This window comes from Panthera tigris, chromosome D1 (assembly GCF_018350195.1).
Source record: "Panthera tigris isolate Pti1 chromosome D1, P.tigris_Pti1_mat1.1, whole genome shotgun sequence".
Classification (NCBI taxonomy): domain Eukaryota; kingdom Metazoa; phylum Chordata; class Mammalia; order Carnivora; family Felidae; genus Panthera; species Panthera tigris.
In genome coordinates this window covers 73,095,155-73,116,429 of record NC_056669.1, presented here as the reverse complement: position 1 = coordinate 73,116,429, position 21,275 = coordinate 73,095,155, and the positions used below count along the sequence as shown (strand labels likewise).

Genomic DNA, 21,275 nt, shown 5'->3' with positions numbered 1-21,275 from the left:
CACCCTTCTGTGCCCAGTCCACCTGGAGACCCTCTCCCTTTCCTCCCCGCTGCCCAAGGAAACCAGTGACGAAGGGGTGGCTGGGATGCCAGCCGTGCACCCGATGGCATGTCCACCCACCGCAGAAGTAGGAGGTACAGCACGAATCCCCCAGGCGGCCCGCAATCAGAGTCTGGTCCTGGCGGCAGCTGGGGACCAGCTCTGCCTCACACAGGTCTGGGTCACACTCTGGGGAAAAGACAGAATTAAGTGCAAGGAGCAGACCCTGTCTGGCCACGCCTGGGCCCCCACCCTGGCTCTGCCCTGATCTCCAGTCAGAACACAGTCCCCAGAGCTCCCCTCACCCAGCGGCTGGGCTCCCCTCCCCCTGCCCTCCCCACCTCAGGGTCTCTCACCACAGCTGTAGCTGGGGCAGCAGGAGTCCTCCTGGAAATGGGGGAGGAGTCGGTGGCCTGGGTGGCAGGTAGGGGCGAGGCCCTCACACAGGGTCTGGTTACACACTGGCCGGGGGGCCACGGGGCCTGTCACCTGGAGGCTGGGACTCCCCCCAGCCTCCGGCACTGCCCAGCACCTAGACAACTTGTCCCCATTTCTCCCTCCAGCCCCCCCAAGACCCATGTTCCTAGAAGGGGCCTCTGAGGGTCACATAGAAGGTCCAGGGCTGGACAGAAGAGCATTAATAGGTAATATTCATTGAGATGGGTCAGTGCCAGCTGCTGTCCTAGATCAGTATAAACTTCTAGATTCTCACAACCCAGAAGGTGGGTACCTATGATCAGCCTCCTGCTACAGTAGAATTGACTAAAACACAGAGGATGTTAAATGATCTGCCGAGGTCACGAGGCTGCAGTGGTGGAGGAAGAGTTCTCCAGGCTGCCTGGCTCCACAGCCTGTGCCTTTAAGCCCTACCCCACGTTGATTCTTGAGGGTGGCTCCTGCCCCCCCGCCCCCCCACCTCAAGACACTTTCCTCTGCCCAGGCCTTGTCCTACCCATCAAGGCAGAGCCGGAGCCTTTTAACAGTCTTAAAGTTGAGGTCGAGGAAAGTAAAGGGTCTGACTCACCACAAACTGTCCCCAGGCAGCAGGGATCCTCAGTGGGCAGGAGCAAAGCCACCTCCCCGAAACGTGGGCAGGTCTCAGGGCGGGGCCCTGGGCACTCCAGGTCCACTGGGACGATGGTGTTGGGAGCTTGGCACTGGTGCTGGCAGCATCCGCTGAGGGAGCTGTTCCAGGTCTCCCCCAGGGCCCGCGGCACCCCCGTGCTGTCGGTGCAGGCTGCAGTGGGGGGTACGGTGGGGCACGGGGCACTGAAGCGGGCAAGGAGACCCAGACTGTCCCAGGCTAGACCCTCCCTGGGACACTGACCATCCCCAAAGTGGCCCTGGAGGAATGCAGATGGGCCTCAGCCATGGGTAGCAGGTGGGCTGAGGAGACCCTAGAGCGAGGCCAGCTTTGGAGGGCCCCACCCGGATAGAGGAAGAACCTACCGCACTTCTCCTGAGGGACGCAGAGTGCTGAGTGGCGCCGGTGCAAAAGGGTGCCCTCAGAGCAGACGCAGCCTTCGCCCAGCACCTGGCACTGCTCTGGGTCCAGCGGGCCAAGCAGCCCATCCTGGCATGTCTCCGGGGGCTCACAGGCTGCCACACATGCCTGGTATATGGAGTCACTGGAACACAGGAAGGCTGCAGGGACACAGGGGGCACCAGGCCTGGCTCAGACCCCAGGCAGAATGAGGAGGGGCCTCAGAGCATCATCTGTGCCTCAGCAGAGAGCGCAAATGGGTTTAGGGGCATTACCTCCCTTCTCTAGATCAGGAGGCAGCAAGGTACAACCCGTGGCCCAATTCCAGCCTCCCACCTGTTTTTGCAAATAAAGTTTTATTGAAATACAGCCACACTCCTGTGCTGACAGCTCAGAGCCTAGAGCCTGTTTCAGATTCTGTGTCTCCCTCTCTCTGTGACCCTCCCCTGTTCATGATCTGTCTCTCTCTGTCTCAAAAATAAATAAACGTTAAAAAACAATTAAAAAAAAAAAGAAATACAGCCACACTCATTCATCTACCTATTGTATCTGGCTGATTTTGCACTACAAGGACAGAGTTGAGTAATTGTGACAGAGACCACACAGCCTGAAAAGCTCAATTATTTACTATCTGGCCCTTTACAGGAAACATTTGCCAACCCCTTGCTCTAGGTCAGCGTTTTCAAACTTTCTTAACGGGAAAAAGCAGATTTTACATTGCAGTCCAATACACAAGTGCATGTAGAACAGTGTTCCTCAAACCTGATTGCCAAGGAGTCACTTGGGAGTTTTTGAAATACCTTTGCCAGGATCTCACCGCAGGGCAACTGAATTGGAACCTCTTGTTGTGGGGCCCAACATTAATACTTTCTGAAGTTCCTTGGTGATTTCAAAGGGGGAGCCGGGATTGAGAATTACTGATATATGAAAACGAATTTTTTTCACAAAATAATATTTAATCTTTCTAGGTGGAGTACACGCTAGCATTTTCTATTCTATTGTGTATTTTGAATGTGGTGTTGACCCCCAAAGTTGATTTCACACCCGCAGTTTGAAAACACTCCTCTGGATGACTTAGTCTTGTCATCCTTTATCCGTCTTATTGTAGGTGCGGTCTTCCTGCGAGCTGTTTCCAGCCTATCTGGATGTGTTCACATTTATAAATCAATCTACTCGAGGCCAGTCTACCCCTGCCTACCCCACTAACGCAAACCTAACAGGGTGGGGAGGCGGTGGATCTCACCTCCATTCTCAGGGAAGGAGGGGAGAGACTGAAAGAAGAGAAAGATGACCAAGAATTTAGAGAAAGGAACTAACATTTCCTGGATGGTAACCATGTGGTGGGGCCACTCTGCACACACTGTCTCATGTCACCTTCAAAACAACCCTAGAGGGAGCTACTATTACTGTTCTCATTTTACAGATGAAGCAAGGAGATTCAGATAAATTAAAGAATAATCAGATAATATTCCTTTGACGTATTAATATAAATTGTAATAAAAATAAATTTATTAATGTACTTATGGATTTATTTATAAAATGTTTCTTAACTTCTTAATATGAATGAATGAATGAATGAATGAATAATTAACAGGGGGTGGGAGCAACAGAAGCAATGGAGGAGTCCCCCACCCTCCCTGCTCTCCCCTCAGCCCCCTGACTCACGGCAGTAGTCGGAGCGTCTCCACTCGATGCACACGTGGAACTTGTGGCACATAGCCACATACACGGTCAGTGCCACGCAGGGCTGCTGCACGTACTTGGTGTCCCGGATCCACAGCTCACAGAACGACTCTGGGGGAACCTGGGCACGTGCATCAGACAGCGCTGCTTATCCCGACTCCCCCCATCCCAGCATCCAGCTCCTCCTCGCCCAGTCCAGGGGCAACAACGAGCTTCTGAAGACTCCTAATCCAGTCCCAAGTTCAACACCTCTGGGGGCCCACCCTCTGCAGGTAGTGCTGCCATTCCTAGCCCGGGAGGTCCCCCAACACTGGACACAGTGGGTACATACAAAGCGGTGACAGGCGCTGAAGGTGCGGTTGGACACCATGCGAAGGCAGGGTGAGCAGTCAGCTGTGGTACAGCTGTCTGGGCGGAAGCGGGTCTGGCCCACCGAGGTCAGGGAGCTGGGCACCTGCCAGCTGTCCAGAAAGGGAGCAGGGTCCTCAGCCTCACCCACCACAGAACCATCCTCCAGGGTGAGGTCATTGGCTGCGTCCCCATCACAGATACCTGAAATGGGGCAGAATTATGCCGATAGCTATAATAATCACCACCACGCCCAGGTCCCCAGATGTCACTCTGCATATTTCTTACAACAATTCTTTGAGGCTGGTATTACTATTACCCTCATTTTATAGATGAGATAAACGAGGCACAGAGAAGAAACCTGCTGTGTAGGAAGATGTTGTTGTTCTCAGGAAATGCACACCAAAGAATTCAGAGATAGAGGGATACAATGTCTCAAACATACTTTCAAATTGCTCAGAAAAATGCATATATATGCAAATTGCATACACATAAAAAAGTGCATTTATATAAATCCTACATGTATAGATGTATTTACACATCTGCCTGCATGCATACACATGTGTGTATTTTATATACATACACACACACAGGCAGGAAAAGTAAATGGGGCAAAATGCAAACACTTAGTAAATCTGAACAAAAAGTACATGGGAGTTCATACTCCTTTAGACATTGTGTCAAAACGAAAGGTTACTCCCAAAAATGTGCTCTAGCAGAGATTGCTAGCTAAGTGTAACTAACACCTGTTTCCTTTTCTTCCCGCGCAGTTCGCTAGCCTGTGTTTTCCAGGCTCTCCTGGGGTTGGGGAGCCCATGCCGAGTCCCAGCTGGCAGAAGGAGAGTGAGGGTGAGGCAGTGACCACTGCCAGGCCTGGCCCATAAACACTTCCTAACTCTTTTTCCTGCAGTGGAGCTGGAAGCTTATGCTGAGAATGGAAGAGCCACATGATGAACGGAGTCTCCATTTGGGAATTTACATGTGCCAGAAATCAACTTTGGCTGTGTTGAAAGGCAGGGAGACGGGAGTAGGGCAAGAGCCTGTCTGTCACAGCTTCTAACTTAACTTCCAGCTTTATCTCTCACACTCTAGGCTCCAAACACACACTTCCCTGCCTTTGACCTTGCTTACACTGTTCCTCCTGCCTGAAACACTTCCTCAGAAGTGTGTCCTTCAAATGCCCCTCACATGCATCTGAGTCCATGACTTTCCCAGTTCTGCAGAGCAGGCTTTGGTTTGCAGGTATGTCTTGCTCTGGATGCAAAGACTCGTTTTCCTTTAGACTCATTTTCTTACTCTCTCAGTAGTCCCCCAAGTTGCCCAGCCGGGTGCCCAGGATACTAAGTGTGAGTGTGGATAAAAACAGAGGAAAATTAGCCGGCTTGTGCTCCAGCCACAAGTGTCATGAATATATAGCATGATTGGCTACAAAACCTTCAGGTTTTATCAATGGTCCCAGTGGCTGCGTTTTGGGTGTTGGCCTTGAGTCACAAAGGTATCCCAGGCAGGGGATCACTGCTGCCCCCAGCACTCCTTGCCAGGCATAAACAATGGAAGGAAGAAACGGTGGCAAAGGGATGGTGGAAGTGGTGGCAGTGCTGGTGTGTGTGTGTGTGTGTGTGTGTGTGTGTGTAAAGATGTTTGTATCAATAAGTCAGTAAGGACAGAAGTTTCATAAAACAGCAATTTTGTCTGCTTTGCATACTATCTGTCCCGTGACTGGTACATGGGAAATAAACGAAAGAACGAGCAGGGACCAGACTTAAATGTGTCACTTCATATGTAGAGGGCATTTTGAATACAGGGGTGCAAGCGTGAATGATTAAAATGGGTGCAGATTAATGGGGGGAGGCCACGCAAGTATGTGTGTGTATAAGTGTGCCTATGTCTCCCGTCATCATAATCACGGCCATCTGTCATGGGTGTCCTATGAGGGTGCAGCAGTCCTCACTCAGACTCTTCCTGCACCCTTTTTTCTTATCAAGATACATCCAGTCCCTTAGGGCATGCTCCTACAGTCATGCTGTGGTCTGAAGAGCCCTAATTTTGTGCATTGTGGCAGCTCTGTTGTGTGAGCTTAGGCAAGCCACTTAACCTCTCTGGGCGCTCTTTCTTCTTTAGTTCAATGGCCACCTCTCAGGGTTGTTGTGTGGATGGCCTGCAATCAGTGAGATCAGAGTGTGGAAGTGCTTTGTGAAGTGCCCATGCACATGCAGACAGGAAGGATCATCTGGTATTAGGAAGCTGTCAGGGAAGCTGACAGACAATCCCGGCCAAAGTGACAACTGGCCGAGGCCAGAGCCCCGCGCCATCTCCCTGCTGGCAGCTTCAGCCCCAGAACACAGGACATTAGGTCTCTCTGCCCTGGCAGCTCTCCTGGTCCCACCTCTGGGCTGGCACTCTGTCCTAGCTTCCCCTGATTTCACACAGAGGAACCTGTGTCCGGGGACAGAGGTGGACTCCGGAAACTCAGGGAGCTAGATCCCCTCACCTCCCTCCCCACCCCAGCTGGGTCCCTCCTCACCGCAGAGGCCACGGCCCTGGGCCTCGCTGGTTTTGCTGGCCTCCAGGATCATGAGTCCTGAGCTGTGGAGCCACTGGATCTGGATGTGTGACGGCGTCCGGATCATGTACATGTGGCCTGTGTCCTCAATTCTGAATCCGTGTCTGCTCACAGGGGGCCAGACAGGCTGTGAGTCCACAGTCACCTTGTGGGGTGGAGGTGTTCAATGTGAGCACAGCTTGTCTGTCTGCCCATCTGTTTATCCATCCCTCCATCCATTTATCCAACAAACAGTATCAAGCTATGTCACAGGCTCTGTTTCAGGCACATGTGGCCAAGACATAGTCCAGGGTGGCACGGAAGAATTCTGAAACCATTTCATGAGCACAAAATGATAAAACAAGAAATACACATACCTTGAGCCTTTCTAATCACTCTCTTCTTTCCTGATCTGCTCAGGTCATTTTTTTAGGGAGATTTTCCTAAGTCAGCAGCCTCTAGCTTGGGCACCCCTTCTCTGGGCTGACCTCATCTCTGTGCTGACCATTAAGATAGAATCTGTTCCCTCATCGAGGCATCCTGTGGACTCTGAGTTTCTCAAGGGCAAAAATTCTGTCTGATCCACCTTCGAATCCCCAGCTCTTGCCTTTGAGCCTGACATTAACTGGGGTCTCAATCAATGTTTGTGATAGAAGGAAAATTGTAAAAGCAGTCAGGAAAAAAAAAGACCCATTATGTAGGGAAACAAAGATCAGAATGACAGAAGATTTCTTATTGGAAATAAGCAAGGTGAAAGCACAACTTTATATATAGCAGCACTATTCACAATAGTCAAAAGGTGGAAACAGTCCAAACGGCCATCGATGAATGAATGGATAAAACAATGGCGGTGTGTACATACAATAGAATGTAATTTAGCCCAAAATTGAATGAAGTACTGGTAGATATTACAACACAGATGAACCTCAGAAATATTATGCTAAGTCAAAGAGCGAGACACAAAAAGTCACATATTATAGACTCCATTTATATGAAATATCCAGAATAAGCAAATCTATAGACAGAATGCATATTGGTGGTGGACAGGGGGTAGGGAGATTAATGATTAATTTTATGTTAGCTCAATTTTACCTCAATTTAAAAAGAAAAGACAGTGGAGCAAAATCTTTAAAGCACTGAAAGAAAAATTAAAGTCAACCTGTAATTCTAAACCCAGTTAAAATATCTTTAAAAAATTGGGGAATGCAAGCTGGTGCAGCCACTCTGGAATACAGTATGGAGGTTCCTCAAAAAACTAAAAATAGAACTACCCTATGACCCAGCAATTGCACTACTAGGCATTTATCCAAGGGATACAGGTGTGCTGTTTCGAAGGGACATATGCACCCCCATGTTTATAGCAGCACTATCGACAATAGCCAAAGTATGGAAAGAGCCCAAATGTCCACTGATGGATATACGATGTGGTATATATATATATATATATATATATATATATATATATATACACACACACGCACACACACACACATATACAATGGAGTATTACTTGGCAATCAAAAAGAATGAAATCTTGCCATTTGCAACTACATGGACGGAACTGGAAGGTATTATGCTAAGTGAAATTAGTAAGTCAGAGAAAGACAAAAATCATATGACTTCGCTCATATGAGGACTTTAAAAGACAAAACAGATGAACCTAAGGGAAGGGAAACAAAAATAATATAAAAACAGGGAGGGGGACAAAACAGAAGAGACTCATAAATATGGAGAACAAACTGAGGGTTACTGGAGGGGTTGTGGGAGGGGGGATGGGCTAAATGGGTAAGGGGCACTAAGGAATCTACTCCTGAAATCATTGTTGCACTATATGCTAACTAATTTGGATGTAAATTTAAAAAAATAAAAAATAAAACAAGTTAAAACTAAAAAATATCTTTAAAAAATGAAGGTGAGGTCAAAACTTTTTCAGATATATAAAAACTGAAAGAATTTATTACCGGCAGAACCTCACTATAAGAATATTAATGGAAGTCCTTCAGGCAGAAGAAAAGTGATATCAGATGGAAATCGAGATCTACACAAAGGAATGAAGGACACCAGGAATGATAAATATGCAGATAATATAAACTTCTCTTATTTTAAAAACCATGCTAGAAAATAATTGACTGCTTCAGGAAAAGTAATAATGATGTAATGTGTAGTTTACAACAGATGTAGAAGTAAAATGTACAGATAATAATCCAACATAGGCAATGAAATGGAATCATTAAAAATAACCTCAAAATGGGGCACTTGGGTGACTCAGTTGGTTAAGTGTCTGACTCTTGATTTCAGCTCAGGTCATGATCTCATGGTCATGAGATGGAGCCCTGTGTTGGGCTCTCAGCTGAATATGGGGCCTGCTTAAGATTCTCTTTCCTCCTCTCTCTCTGCCTCTCCCTCCTCAAATAAATAAATAAATAAATACCCAAAGAGGACAGAAAAGAAGGAAAGGGAGGGGACAAACAGAGAACAAATACCAACATTATGTTATATACAAACCTAATCATATTGATGACTAAATTAAATGTAAATGGTCTAAGGATCTCCCAATTAAAAGGCAGAGATTCACAGATTAGATAAGAGGAAAGGAAGACCCAACTATTCACGCCCTACAAAATCCTACTTTAAATAAAAAGACACACTATGTTAAAAGAAAAAGGATGGAAAAAGATATCTCTTAGATATATACATTAAATATACATGCTAACACAAATCAAAAGAAAACTGGAGAAGCTATTACAGACAATTCAGACAAAGCAGAATTCAGAACAAGGACTTTTACCAGGAGAAAAAGGACATTTCATACTGATAAAGGAGTTAATTCAACAAGAGGGAATAACAATCTTAAGTATTATGCACCAAATAACAATTTAAAAATAGGTGAATAAAAAACTGATAAAACTCCAAAGAAAAATTGACAAATCAACAACTTTAGTCAGAAATTTCAACATCTTCTCTTTCAATGATTGATAGAACAAATAGGAAATGAGTAAGGATGTAGAGACTTGAACAACACTATCAGTCAACTTGACCTAACTGACATTCACAGAATACTCCACTCAACAAGAGAATATACATTTACAAGATAGAGTGTATTCTGGTACATAAAACAAGTCTCATTAAATTTAAAAAGGTCAAAGTTAGATTAAATGTTCTCTGAACACAGTGAAATTAAATTACAAATCAGTAATAGAAAGGTATCTGGAAAATCACCAAATATTTGGAAACTAAAGAAAAACACTTGTAAATAACCCATGGATTAAACAAAAATCAAAGGGAAAATTTTAAAGTATTTTAAACTTAATGAAAATGAAAATACAAGATATCAAAATTTGTAAGATGCTGCTAAATCAGACCTAAAGGGAAAATTGTGGCACTAGATACTTATATTAGAAAGAGCAGAAAGGTCTCAAATCAGTGACCTAGGCTATAACCTTAATAAACTAGAAAAAAAAAAAAGAGTAAATTAAACCCAAAGGAATCAGAAGGAATAAAATAATAGACATAAGAGCAAAAATCAATGAAATAGAAAACAGAAAAACAGCAGAGAAAACCAATAAAAACATTCTTTGAGAAAAACAATAAACCTGACAAAACTCTAGCCAGACTGGTGAGGAAAAAGAGAAAAGACACAAATTACTAATATCAGGAATGAGACAGGGTACATGGATACAGATCCTATGGTATAGCAAGGATATCCTAAAAGGATAGCAAGAGTACGATGAACAACTTAATGCCTAGAAATTTGACAACGTGGATAGAATGGACATATTCTGTGAAAATGAAAACTACCCCAGCCTACTAAAGAAAAAATAGGTAACCAGGATAGCCCTATATCATTTTAAAAAATTGAATATGTACTTAAAAACCTCCCCCAAAGAAAACTCCAGACCCAGATGGCTTCACTGTTGAAGTCTACCAAATATTTAAGGAAAAATATGAAAATTACCAATTATACACAAACTTTTTCAGAAAATTAAAGAGGGGGAATACTTCTAATTCATTATTGAGGCCGGCATTACTCTGATACCAAAACTAAACTAATACATTACAAGAAAAGAAAATTTAGACTAATACACTCCATGAAGATCCAACAACATATAACAAGGCTAATATATCTCAACCAAATAAAGTTAATTCCAGGAATGCAGCACTAGTGCAACATTTGAAAATCGTAGTAATTCAACACGTTAATCGTCTAAAGAAGACCAATGGAATATTATTCAGTGGTAAAAAGAAATGAGATATCAAGCCATGAAAAGCCACGGAGGAACCTTGAATGCATATTGCTAAGTGAAAGAAATCAATCTGAAAAGGCTACATACTATATGGTTCCAACTCTGTGGCATTCTGGAAAAGCAAAACTGTGGAGACAACAAAAAAAATCAGTGGTTGGGTGGGGGCTGGCGACCAACTGGCAGAGCACAGAGAATTTTTAAACCAGTGGAAATACTCTGGATGATATTATAATGATGGATAGATGTCATTACATATGTACCCAAACCCGTGTGGAAAACCAAGAGTGACCCCTGAGGTAGGTAGACTATGGACTTCAGGTGATGATGATGTGTCAATATAGATTCATTCACCTTGGTAACAAATGAACTCTGGTGATTGAGGCTGGTAATGAGGGAGGCTATGCATGTGTGGGTACAGAGGGTATATGGGAAATCTCCATGTGTTCCTTTCAATTTTGTTGTGAACCTAAAACTGCTCTAAAAGAGTTAAATCTTTAAAAAAAAATAGTCTGAGGAATGATTACAATAAAAGGCCAAATTGCAATGCCTCTCCCAGCTGCTCTTTGTGGGTGCACGATGAGAATATCTTCAGATGTGAACCACTGGTCTGACCTCAGTAATCACAGGATTGAACCTTCGTACGTTGGGGAAGCTTTCCAAACAGGTATGGCCAAAAAAGGCATTCCCATAGAGAGCTCAAATTTAAGAAAAATAATCAGTTAAGAAAACATAATCAGGGAACCTCAAACAACACTGTGGCTTAAAGAAGCAGTGAATACCTCTCTGTGTACTTTTCAATACACTTGCCAAATCCAGGACTGCTACAATCGTAAAAGTTATCATAATAATAGAACCTTCAAAAGCAGGTGATTTTAAGATATTAAGCTAGAAATGATAACTAGAAAATCTGGAGAATTTGATTTTTTTTAACATGACAGTTAAATTGAACTCATCTGATGACACGTAGAAGTTGATTGCATGGTTATTGAATCTAGGATTATAGCTTCTTTCTCAGGAAAACTGTCTTCTACTTTTAAGTATATTTAATGAAGAAGATTTTGCTGATGTTGTAAATGTAAATCTTGACTCAGAGGTTTTTTTATATACATAAAATGTTCTCTAAATATAACTACTATTATTTGTAAGCTATTTATTTAAAGCAAATTTGAAAATCTTTCCTTTTTTAAGTAAACAGCAATACTGTGATTTGGGGGTAGGGCAGAAAGTCTAAAGAAAAAGAACAATATGATTATTTCAATAAATGTAGTGAAAAGCTTTGACAAAATTCAACATCTGCTTACAGTAATAAAAACTCTCAGCAAACTACAAATAGGAGAAAACTTTCTTCACCAGATAAAGGATATCTATAAAAGACCTACAACTAACTTTGTGCTTTATAGTGAAAGACTGAATGCCTTCTCCCTAAGACCAGATGCAAGACAAGGATGTCAGTGCTCAATCCCTCTTATTCAACATCATATTAGAGGTCCTAACCAATGCAATAGGCAAGAAAAATAAATTTAAAAAATACCCACTGGAAAAGAAGAAATAAAATCGTCTCTATTTAGAAAAGACATAAACATCTATGTAGAAAAACTAGAAGAATTTACAAGGACTAATAAGTGAGTTTAACAAGGTTGCAAGATATGAGATCAATGTAAAACTCATGTGTACATATAAACAGCTAAATGAAAACCCAACGGCAAACACTTTTTAAAAGATGCAAAAATCAATTGTATGTATATATATTAGCAATGAGCGATTGGAAAGTGAATAAAAAGAACAGAATCATTTACAATAACATCAGAAATATGAAAATTTTAGAGATAAATCTGACAAAATATGTTCAAGATTCTTATACTGAAAACTACTTTATATAGAAAGATGAAATAATTAAAATAGCCAACATAATTTTGAAAGAGAAGAAAGTTGGAAGACTCATACAACCTGATTTTAATAAAAATTTAATAAGAAGTAACAGTTATCAAGACAGTGTGGCACTGGTGAAAAGATAGATATATAGATTTATGGAACAACATTAAAGGTCCAGAAATAAACTCAAACATTAATGGTCAGTTGATTTTTGACAAAAGTGCAAAATGGAGGCAGGATAATCTTTTTTAAAAAGGTGCTGGAGGGGCGCCTGGGTGGCTCAGTTGGTTAAGCGTCCGACTTCGGCTCAGGTCATGATCTCACGGTCCGTGAGTTCGAGCCCCACGTCGGGCTCTGTGCCGACAGCTCGGAGCCTGGAGCCTGTTTCAGATTCTGTGTCTCCCTCTCTCTCTGCCCCTCCCCTGTTCATGCTCTGCCTCTCTCTGTCTCAAAAATAAATAAACGTTAAAAAAAAAATTTAAAAAGGTGCTGGAACATATAGGTGTCCATATGCGAGAAAAAAAAAGAATCTTGACCCATACCTCACTCCATTTATAAAAATTGACTAAAATGTAGCATATACTTAAAACTACTACTTAGGGGCACCTGGGTGGCTCAGTTGGTTAAGCGTCCAACTCTTGATTTTGTCTCAGGTCATGCTCTCACAGTTTGTGAGATCGATCCCCACATTTGGCTCTGTGCTGACAGTGAGGAGACTGCTTGGTATTCTCTCTCTCTCCCTCTCTCTCTCTCTCTGCGCCTCCCCCCCCAAAATAAATAAATATTTTTTAAAAATTTAGAGACGTCTGGGTGGTTCAGTTGGTTGAACGTCCAACTTCAGCTCAGGTCATGATCTTGCCATTCATGAGTTCAAGCCCCATGTTAGGCTCTGTGCTCACAGCTCAGAGCCTGCAGCCTGCTTCAGCCCTCTCTCTCTGCCCCTCCCCAACTTGCACTCTGTCTCTCTCTCAAAAATAAACATTAAACAATTTTTTAAAGTAATACCTAAAGCTATAAAACTTCTAGAAGAAAGCATAGGAGAAGATCCTTGAGACTTTGCATTAAGCAAAAGTTTGTTAGAACACCAAAATCATGATCCATAAAAGAAAGAACTGATAAACTGGACTCCAGCAAAATTAAAAACTTCTGCTCTTTGAAAGACACTTGAAAGTGAATGAAAAAATGTGCCACAGACTGGAAGATAATACTTATATCTGATAAAGGACCTGTATCCAAAAAAATACAAAAAATTCTCAAAACTCAATAAAACAGACAACACAATCTTTAAAACGTGCAAAGGTTTGAACAGACATTTCACCAAAGAGGATATACCATGGAAAACAAACCCATGAAAATATATTCAATATTATCAGCAATTAGAGAAATGCAAATTAAAACTACAATGAGATCTTATTACACATCTGTTAGAATGACTTAAAAACTCAACACCAAAAGACCACAATAATCCAACTAAAAAATGGGCAGAGGACCTGAATAGACATTTTTCCAAAGAAGTCATATAGATGGCAAACAGACACATGAAAAGGTACTCAAAATCACTAATCATCAGGGAACTGCAAGTCAAAACCACAAGAGATTACCTGATACCAGTCAGAATGGCTGGAATCAAAAAGATGAGAAATAACAAGTGTTGCTGAGGATGTGAAGGAAAATGAACCCTTGTGTGCTGTTGGTAATGTAAATTGGTGCAGCCACTGTGGAAAACATTATGGAGGTTCCTTAAGAAATTAAAAATAGAAATACTATATGATTGGGGTGCCTGGGTGGCTCAGTCAGTTAAGTGTCCGACTTCTGCTCTGGTCATGATCTCATGGTTTGTGAGTTTGAGCCCTGCGTCGGGCTCTGTGCTGATGGCTCAGAGCCTGGAGCCTGCTTCGGATTCTGTGTCTCCCTCTCTCTCTGCCCCTTCCCTGCTCATGCTCTGTCTCTCTCTCAAAAATAAACAAACATTTTAAAAAATTAAAAAAAAAGAAATACTATATGATCTAGTAATTCCACTACCAGCTGTTCACCCAAAGAAAACAAAAATTCAAAAAGATATACGCACCCCTATGTTTATAGCAGCATAATTTATAATAGCCAAGATATGGGAACAACCCAAGTGTCCATCCATAGATGAATGGATAAATAAGATTTATGTATACATACATATATGTGTGTGTGTGTACACACAATTATTACTCAACCATAAAAAAGAATGAAATGGGGCGCCTGGGTGGCTCAGTCGTTTGAGCGGCCAACTTCGGCTCAGGTCATGATCTCGCGGTCCGTGAGTTCAAGCCCTGCGTCGGGCTCTGTGCTGACAGCTCGGAGCCTGCAGCCTGCTTCAGATTCTGTGTCTCCCTCTCTCTGGCCCTCCCCCGTTCATGCTCTGTCTCTCTCTGTCTCAAAAATAAATAAACATTAAAAAAAAATTAAAAAAAAAAAAGAATGAAATTTTTCCATTTACGGCAAAATGGAAGGACCCTAGAAGGTACCGTGCTATGTGAAATAAGTCAGACACAGAAGCAAATGGTGCATGATGATTTCACTTAAATGTGGAAGCTAAAAAACAAAACAAATGAATAAAGAAAGAAACTAAGAAAGAAAGAAAGAAACAGAAAAAGAGAGAAAGAGAGGAAGAAAGAAAAAAAAAACAGATTTAAAACAGGCTTAAATACAGAGAACAAACTGGTGGTTGCCAGAGGGAAGGTGGGTGGGGGAATGGGTGAAATAGATAAAGGGAATTAAGGGGTACAAACTTCCGGTTATAAAATAAATAAGTCATGAAAATGAAAAGTACAGCATAAGGAATACAGTCAATAATGTTGTAATCACATACAGTGACAAGTGGCAGCTACATTTATACTGATGAGCACTGAGTAATGTATGAAATTGTTGAATCACTATGTTGTACACCTGAAACTAATATAACATTATATGCTAACTATACTTCAATTTAAAAAACCTTATACAAATGCTTAGGCATCTTTATTTGTTAGCACCCCAAACTGGAAGCGGCCCAAATGTCTTTCAACTGGCGAACGGATAAACAAATAGTGGCACATCCGTATGACAGAATATTACAACAATAACAATCAACAGACTACTGATACATGCCATGGGGGAGAATCTCACCGTATACTCTGGTTCCCTGCATATGCCATTCTGGAAAAGCCAAAAGTATAGGGACAGAAGGCAGCGGTTGTCAGCAGGTGGGAGAGGTTGACAACAAAGTGGCACAGGGCAACGACTGGGGGTGATGATTATGGTGGTGGTTACAAGACTGTGGGTGTTTGTTAAAACTTATAGAACTGCACACTAACAAGGGTGAATTTTACTGTAGGTAAGTTATACCTCAAATTTCTTTTAATGGAAACATTTAAAAACCTAAGGGATAAAACCCAAGGAGTTTTCTCCGGTTCCTGAGAGCTTCAGAGGGTGTGGCGGCCCTAAGTCTGGCATTCAAGGGCAGATTCCAACAGGAGGGCTGCAGGTCTTGGCTCAGGAATGGGTGGGGAGAGTCAGGACCACAGGAGGACACACATCAGCCCCTCTGACCCACCTGTTGGGAGGAGCAAAGCAGACCCTTGGGAGGGTACCACACAGAGTGGGCTGCTGTTGAACGCCAGCTCCTTGGCAGAGGTGGGCTTAGTGTGAAACTAATGAAGCTTAAAATCAGGGCTCCTCACTTATATAGTCCCTTTCTCAGAAGGGGCTCTAGAAATATATATTTTTAGAAAAACATCGCCATATATTTATATAAAACTTGCACATGGCCACATATTTTTATAAAAACTGCTGAAGTAGATACTTTAACCACAATCATTTAAGGTCACTCTCTCTCTTGCCATTCTAACTTCCTCTCGTTTACAATATTCCTCCCAGTACCTGTGCTCCCCTGACATTAGAGTGGCCACAAATGTTTTAATTAAGTCACTTTCAAATATAACTTTTCCATTCGAGTTCCTGCCCACTCTTGCCCCCAATCACGGACAAGCCTCAAGACCCCTCCTCTGTCCCCATGATTGCTGCCCTAGGAATACTGGCTCTTTGATGCACTCACCTTCCGGTTGAAACGATCGATGGTGACCTGATGGGTCGAGTGAGTCACATTCAGCATCACCGGACAGAACGGGGGCCAGTTTAGGTGACCCTGCAGAGAGAGCCCAACCTTCATCAGCTTGGAGTCCAGGCCTGTTGTCTGCTTCTCCTGGTGAGCCATTGTGAGCACACTTTCCTGGCCCCCCCCCCCCAATATGCCAGGAGCACTCACTGGGGCTGTGCAGATGGTGCACAAAATCCCATGGAACATGTCTGGTTCTACCTGACCTCCTGTAAACCCAACCAAAAAAAAAAAAAAAAAAAGAAGCAGAAGAAGAAAAAACAAACAAAAAATACCCTGCCTCCTTCCACCTGGCTCATGGGGATATCCTAGTAGGTGATTCTCTGCAGCCAGCACTCTTGACCTCAGGCCCTGGAGTGGCATCCCCACTTCTCTACACTTCAGTGCCTCCCACATCGGCCTGGGCAGCTGGGACAAGCTGGGAATGGCACAGGCCCCAGGAAGGGCCAGGAGGTGGTGCACCCCACTTACCCTTTCCCCGCACATCCCTTCCAGGAGACCCTTGACAGAGGGAAATACTGTAGGGGTTTACACATCTGTCCTCAACTCCGGCATCCCTCAAAACCCAATTCACCGCTCAATCTCCCTTCCAAACCTAGTCAATCCCAAGGCCCCAGAAGGAAAGGAAGTAGGGGGAAGTCACCAGGTTAGCACTTTTGCAGTCAAGGACATGGACGGTGACCATTTCGTTGGGGCTCTGGGTGAGGATGTAGATGGCCTCCTTGAACAGGGCTACGTGGCTCCCATCAAAGGTTATGAAGCTTAGGTCAGGGAAGATTGAGCATCGGCCTGGGGGAGGGGCAGGGATGAGAAGAATAGATGGATGCTTCTGGGGGCCAAGGCCACCCAGGAACAAAGGGCAGGCCTCTTGGCCTTTTCCTGGGTGATGGAGAGGCCCTGGGGACTGGAGAGCCACTCAGAGCAGGCATCACAGAGATGAGGTTGCAAGAGTAGGGAATCTGCCAGGTCAGGGGTCACACGGAGACAAGAGGTCCCATAGGAGAATGCAGTCAGGTCAGGGTTACCCTAAGGCTGAGGAGCACACAGGTAAGGGACCGAGGTCACACTGGGGGAGGATCAGGTGCATCCCAGGACTCACAGGCACATTCCCAGACGGGGCAGCAGCGGTCCCCGCCCACCCTCACTGCGAAGCCCAGGACCCCACAGCGAGGGGGTTTGGCGCCCTGAGGACAGTGCTGGGACTGGTTCACTCGGATCAGCTGGCCCTCCAGGCAGATGTGGCGGACGCAGTCCTGCTCAGCGATTGGCTGGGGCACAGGGTGGAGGGACAGCGTGAGTGCCCAGCCTAGTGCCACAGCCACTCATTCCCCCCACCCCAACCCTCAAGCCTAAGGGCAATAAGATCCTTTCCAATGTAGACTGTAGCAGGTCAGGGGACCCAGAAGTAAGACTACTAGGGAGTGGTGTCCTTACTCTCCACGCACCCAACATACCCATCAGGGGCCTGGGGATGGGCTGAGCATGAGATTGGGGGTCGGGGAACTGACTCCCAGAGACCTCTGCATATCTGTCTGGCCCTTGCAGAGAGCTCCAGGTACACAGATGTGCAGACACACTAGCTTAGACTCAGAAAAACCCGAGCATACCCATGCATGCACACACACATACACACACACACACACACACACTCACACACAATCTTGCTTTATCTCTCTTTCTTGCAAATGCACACACACTGTCTTGTGACACCAAATATCACACACACACACACACACACACACACACACACACACTGACATATGAGGGCTCACCCTGAGTCTCACACACATACACTATGCACACATAGTTCCATGTAGCTCCATAGACACAAACAGACACATGCTAGCACACCCGTGTCGTCATGCTCTGGATGTCATGCTAAGTCATCCAATCAGCCCTAGGGGAATGGTCGGACTCTGCTATGACATCGGGGGCCCAGAGGAGACTGGAGAACCTGTCAGGCTCCAGAGTGTGGGGCAAGGGTGAGGGGGGTGACTGAAGCCCCATCTTTCAGCCTGGCAGCCAGTGAAGGAGAAGCAGGAGCAGGCCATGAGGAATGTAACGGTATGATGGTGTCCCAGCCAGGGGGCACAGGAGGAGAGACACATGGAGTGTCCACATATGGGGGGCCTGACAAGTCACTCACGACACAGGTGGCAGATGTGCTGTCCTCAGTGGTGGTTGTCAAGGTCTCTGCCGAACTCGCTGCGATGCTCTGGGCTGGGGCCGAGCGCCCAGACTGCTTGGTGGTGGCCTCTGCCTCCAGCTCTGCTGGGAGCCGAGGTCCAGCCGAGGTTCCATGGGCCTCGGGCAGCTGAGGGAGCAGAACCAGTGCGCTCTCTCGGGAGGCGGTCCTGGCCGAGACTCGGCTCAGGGGATAGGATGTAGGCACCAGTGGCACTGTGCCGGCCCAGGGGACGTCAGCCTCAGGTGCCAAGGTAGCAAGAGTGTGGGCCACAGCAGGTGTGAGTTCTGTGGGCCCCCCCTGGGCAGAGCCATGTATCCTGGTGGGCAGAGACACTTGCTTGGATAGGATGGCCATCTTCTCTGCGGTGCTTTTTTGTGGGGCAACAGATACTGTAGAGGCTGCCCCCTCAGCCATGGCCACGACTCCAGAGGCTGGCAATGTGGCTCCCAGAAACAGGCCTGGTGCCGTGCCTACTGCCTGAGGGGTTATGTGATGGGGCAGGTCTACCTGGCCCACAGCGGGGGTGAGAGGAGGTGCTGAGCTGAATGTCTGAGCAGGTGGAGTTGTGGCCATAGGAGGAGATGTGGCCTGCTGCTGTGGGAGCACAGGGGTGGTGACAGAACCCTTGGACCCGGGCGTGGCCACTGGGGCAGATGTGCCCACCTTGGCCAAGGGCAGGCTGGTATCAAGAGGCAGGCCAGAGAGGAGCTGGGGTGGCCGAGTTGAGTCCAGAGACACGAAGGGTGTGATCCCCAGCCCGTGAGCAACTGTGGACTGGCTGGTGGCAGCTGGAGTCTTCGGGGGTGGAGCTGGAAGCCTGGTGGCTGTGGTGGTGTGCCAGGCAGGGTGGAGTGGGGCAGTGGGGAAGGGGCTTGGAAGTGAGGATGGTGGGATACCCGGGGGCTGGCCGGGCCCAGGTTGCTTCTCTGTCGGTGGCTCCATCTCTACTCTCTTGGTTGCCAGAGGACTAACAGGAACCTGTTCTGCTTCTGTTCTAGCCTCAGCCAGGGGGCTGCTGGGACTAGAAACGCTCTGGGCCTGCATGGGCTGAGGGATCCCTGTCCTGTTCGTGGCCTCTGTTATTGCAGGTGTCAGCAAAGCCTTGTGGGATCCCGAGGAAGTGAGGGGCCTGGAGGTCACTGCAGGGGAAGCCACAGGTCTGGAGGGGGAACTTGCAGGCAACTCTAGGCTTGGGAAGGGCTGGAGGGGCGTGGTCTTAATAGTCAAGGAGCCAGGGTCTGGGACCGTCACAGCTTTGGTCATGAGTGGGAAGCGAGGTGCAGGGGGTGACCGGGAGGAGACTGTGATGTTGGGGCTCCCTGCAAAGGTCAGAGTCACCCTAGTCGTCTTCATAGCACTTGGTCCTATGCTAGGAGTGGGAGTCTGCTGCGAAAGGGAGAGGGATGAGGATTCTGGGGCAGGGGAGGTAGCCAGGTGGCTGGCAGTCACTCCCTTGCTGGCCGGGGCCTCTGTGGGGCGGACAGGGAGGTTAGATGCAGTGACCTCCAGCGGCTGCTGCAGAGTGGGCTGTGTGGGGCCTGGAGACAGCATTGGCCCCTGAGTAGCTACCAAGGGTGGGTTCAGGGCTGTGGTGAGTGGGGCAGCTGGAGTGAGTGCTGGCTTGTGGGAGGGGCCCCCGGGAGCTTCCTGTGGAAACTGCAGCTCCTTGTCACTGGGAGTGGGCAGCTCTTGACTGGGAGGCAGGGTCTCATTGCCAAGAGGTTCTGTGGGACCCAAAACCATGGGTTCCACACCTGGGGCAGAGAGAGAAGAAGCTCAGAAGTGCCTGTTGCCCCCGGGAGTCTTCACTGGGCAGGGATGTTAAAAAAAAAACAGGGCTCTGGAACCAGCGATTCAGGTGAACATGGGGGAAGGCAGCTTCCAATGTCCAGCCAGGCTGCCTGACCAACCCAGGGGCCTCTGCCGCATGGCACTGGATGACTCCCAGAAGTCAGCAGGTCTGGACTCTGCCCCATACTTGAGCTTGGATTCAAGTCCAAAGTCAAACCTTGGACTCTTGCCCCAAAACCTGAGCTCAGAGCCAACAGACCTCAGGCCTAAGTTTGTCTGTACCATGTTCCTACTGCCTGATCTCAAGCCAGTCCCTTCCCCACTCTGGGCTTCATTTTTCTCTCTGTACCATGGGGAGAATGGACTGAATGAGGTCCCTGCCTACTCCAGGGTCTCTTCCAGAGGCCCCAATACTGATGCTGCTTCTTCAGGGACCTGGAGGCTCTGGGCATGATTGCAAGGCGACTGTGGAGATTTACAGGAAATCTGAGTGGGGGGGGGGGGGATGAGAAATCTAGGCCACTCACAGTCCTCCAGGTAGACACATCTCTGTGTGACTTCATCCAGGACCTTGGGGGTGGGACATGCAGGTACACAGCCTTCTACCCTGAAGACAGAGCAGGGAGCCAGTTAGCAGTCTGAAATATGAAGGGCATCGACTCTTTTCACTAAGATTGAGCACCGCTTCATCCCTCCTTATGGCACACATGACATGAACCTCCAGAGACACTGTGTACAGGAGCACATATACCCAAACATGCATGTTGAACACTTTTGCACACACCTTCTCCTCAGACCAAGAGGGAAACACGAAAAAGGCCTGGTTATGCACATACTTGTGCACACACTCACACATGCTCACAAGTGTCTGCATTTAGGCACATTGTTACGCCAGCAAGACTCGAAAGCATTCACACAGAATGTCAAAACATCAGCGCATACACCTTCACGCACACACA

General features: G+C 46.2%; 1 protein-coding gene and 1 non-coding gene across 2 annotated transcripts in view; one reads left to right on the top strand and one right to left on the bottom strand.

Moving 5' to 3' along the window:
* The window catches only part of OTOG (otogelin), a 90,794-nt gene that overhangs the window by 12,398 nt on the left and 57,121 nt on the right, over positions 1-21,275 (bottom strand). Inside the window, exons 34-45 of the mRNA XM_042959616.1 lie at positions 20,844-20,923; positions 18,484-20,279; positions 17,437-17,605; positions 16,981-17,126; positions 16,278-16,367; positions 6,078-6,261; positions 3,537-3,757; positions 3,188-3,326; positions 1,489-1,683; positions 1,064-1,276; positions 396-500; positions 121-228 (exon numbers count right to left, since the gene is read on the bottom strand). Coding sequence (XP_042815550.1) covers positions 121-228; positions 396-500; positions 1,064-1,276; positions 1,489-1,683; positions 3,188-3,326; positions 3,537-3,757; positions 6,078-6,261; positions 16,278-16,367; positions 16,981-17,126; positions 17,437-17,605; positions 18,484-20,279; positions 20,844-20,923 — 3,446 coding nt within the window. The remainder of the gene's footprint in view (positions 1-120; positions 229-395; positions 501-1,063; positions 1,277-1,488; positions 1,684-3,187; positions 3,327-3,536; positions 3,758-6,077; positions 6,262-16,277; positions 16,368-16,980; positions 17,127-17,436; positions 17,606-18,483; positions 20,280-20,843; positions 20,924-21,275) is intronic.
* On the top strand, positions 10,848-10,957 carry LOC122231622. Its single transcript, XR_006208879.1, has one exon. It is a non-coding gene; the product is annotated as a small nucleolar RNA SNORD89 (small nucleolar RNA).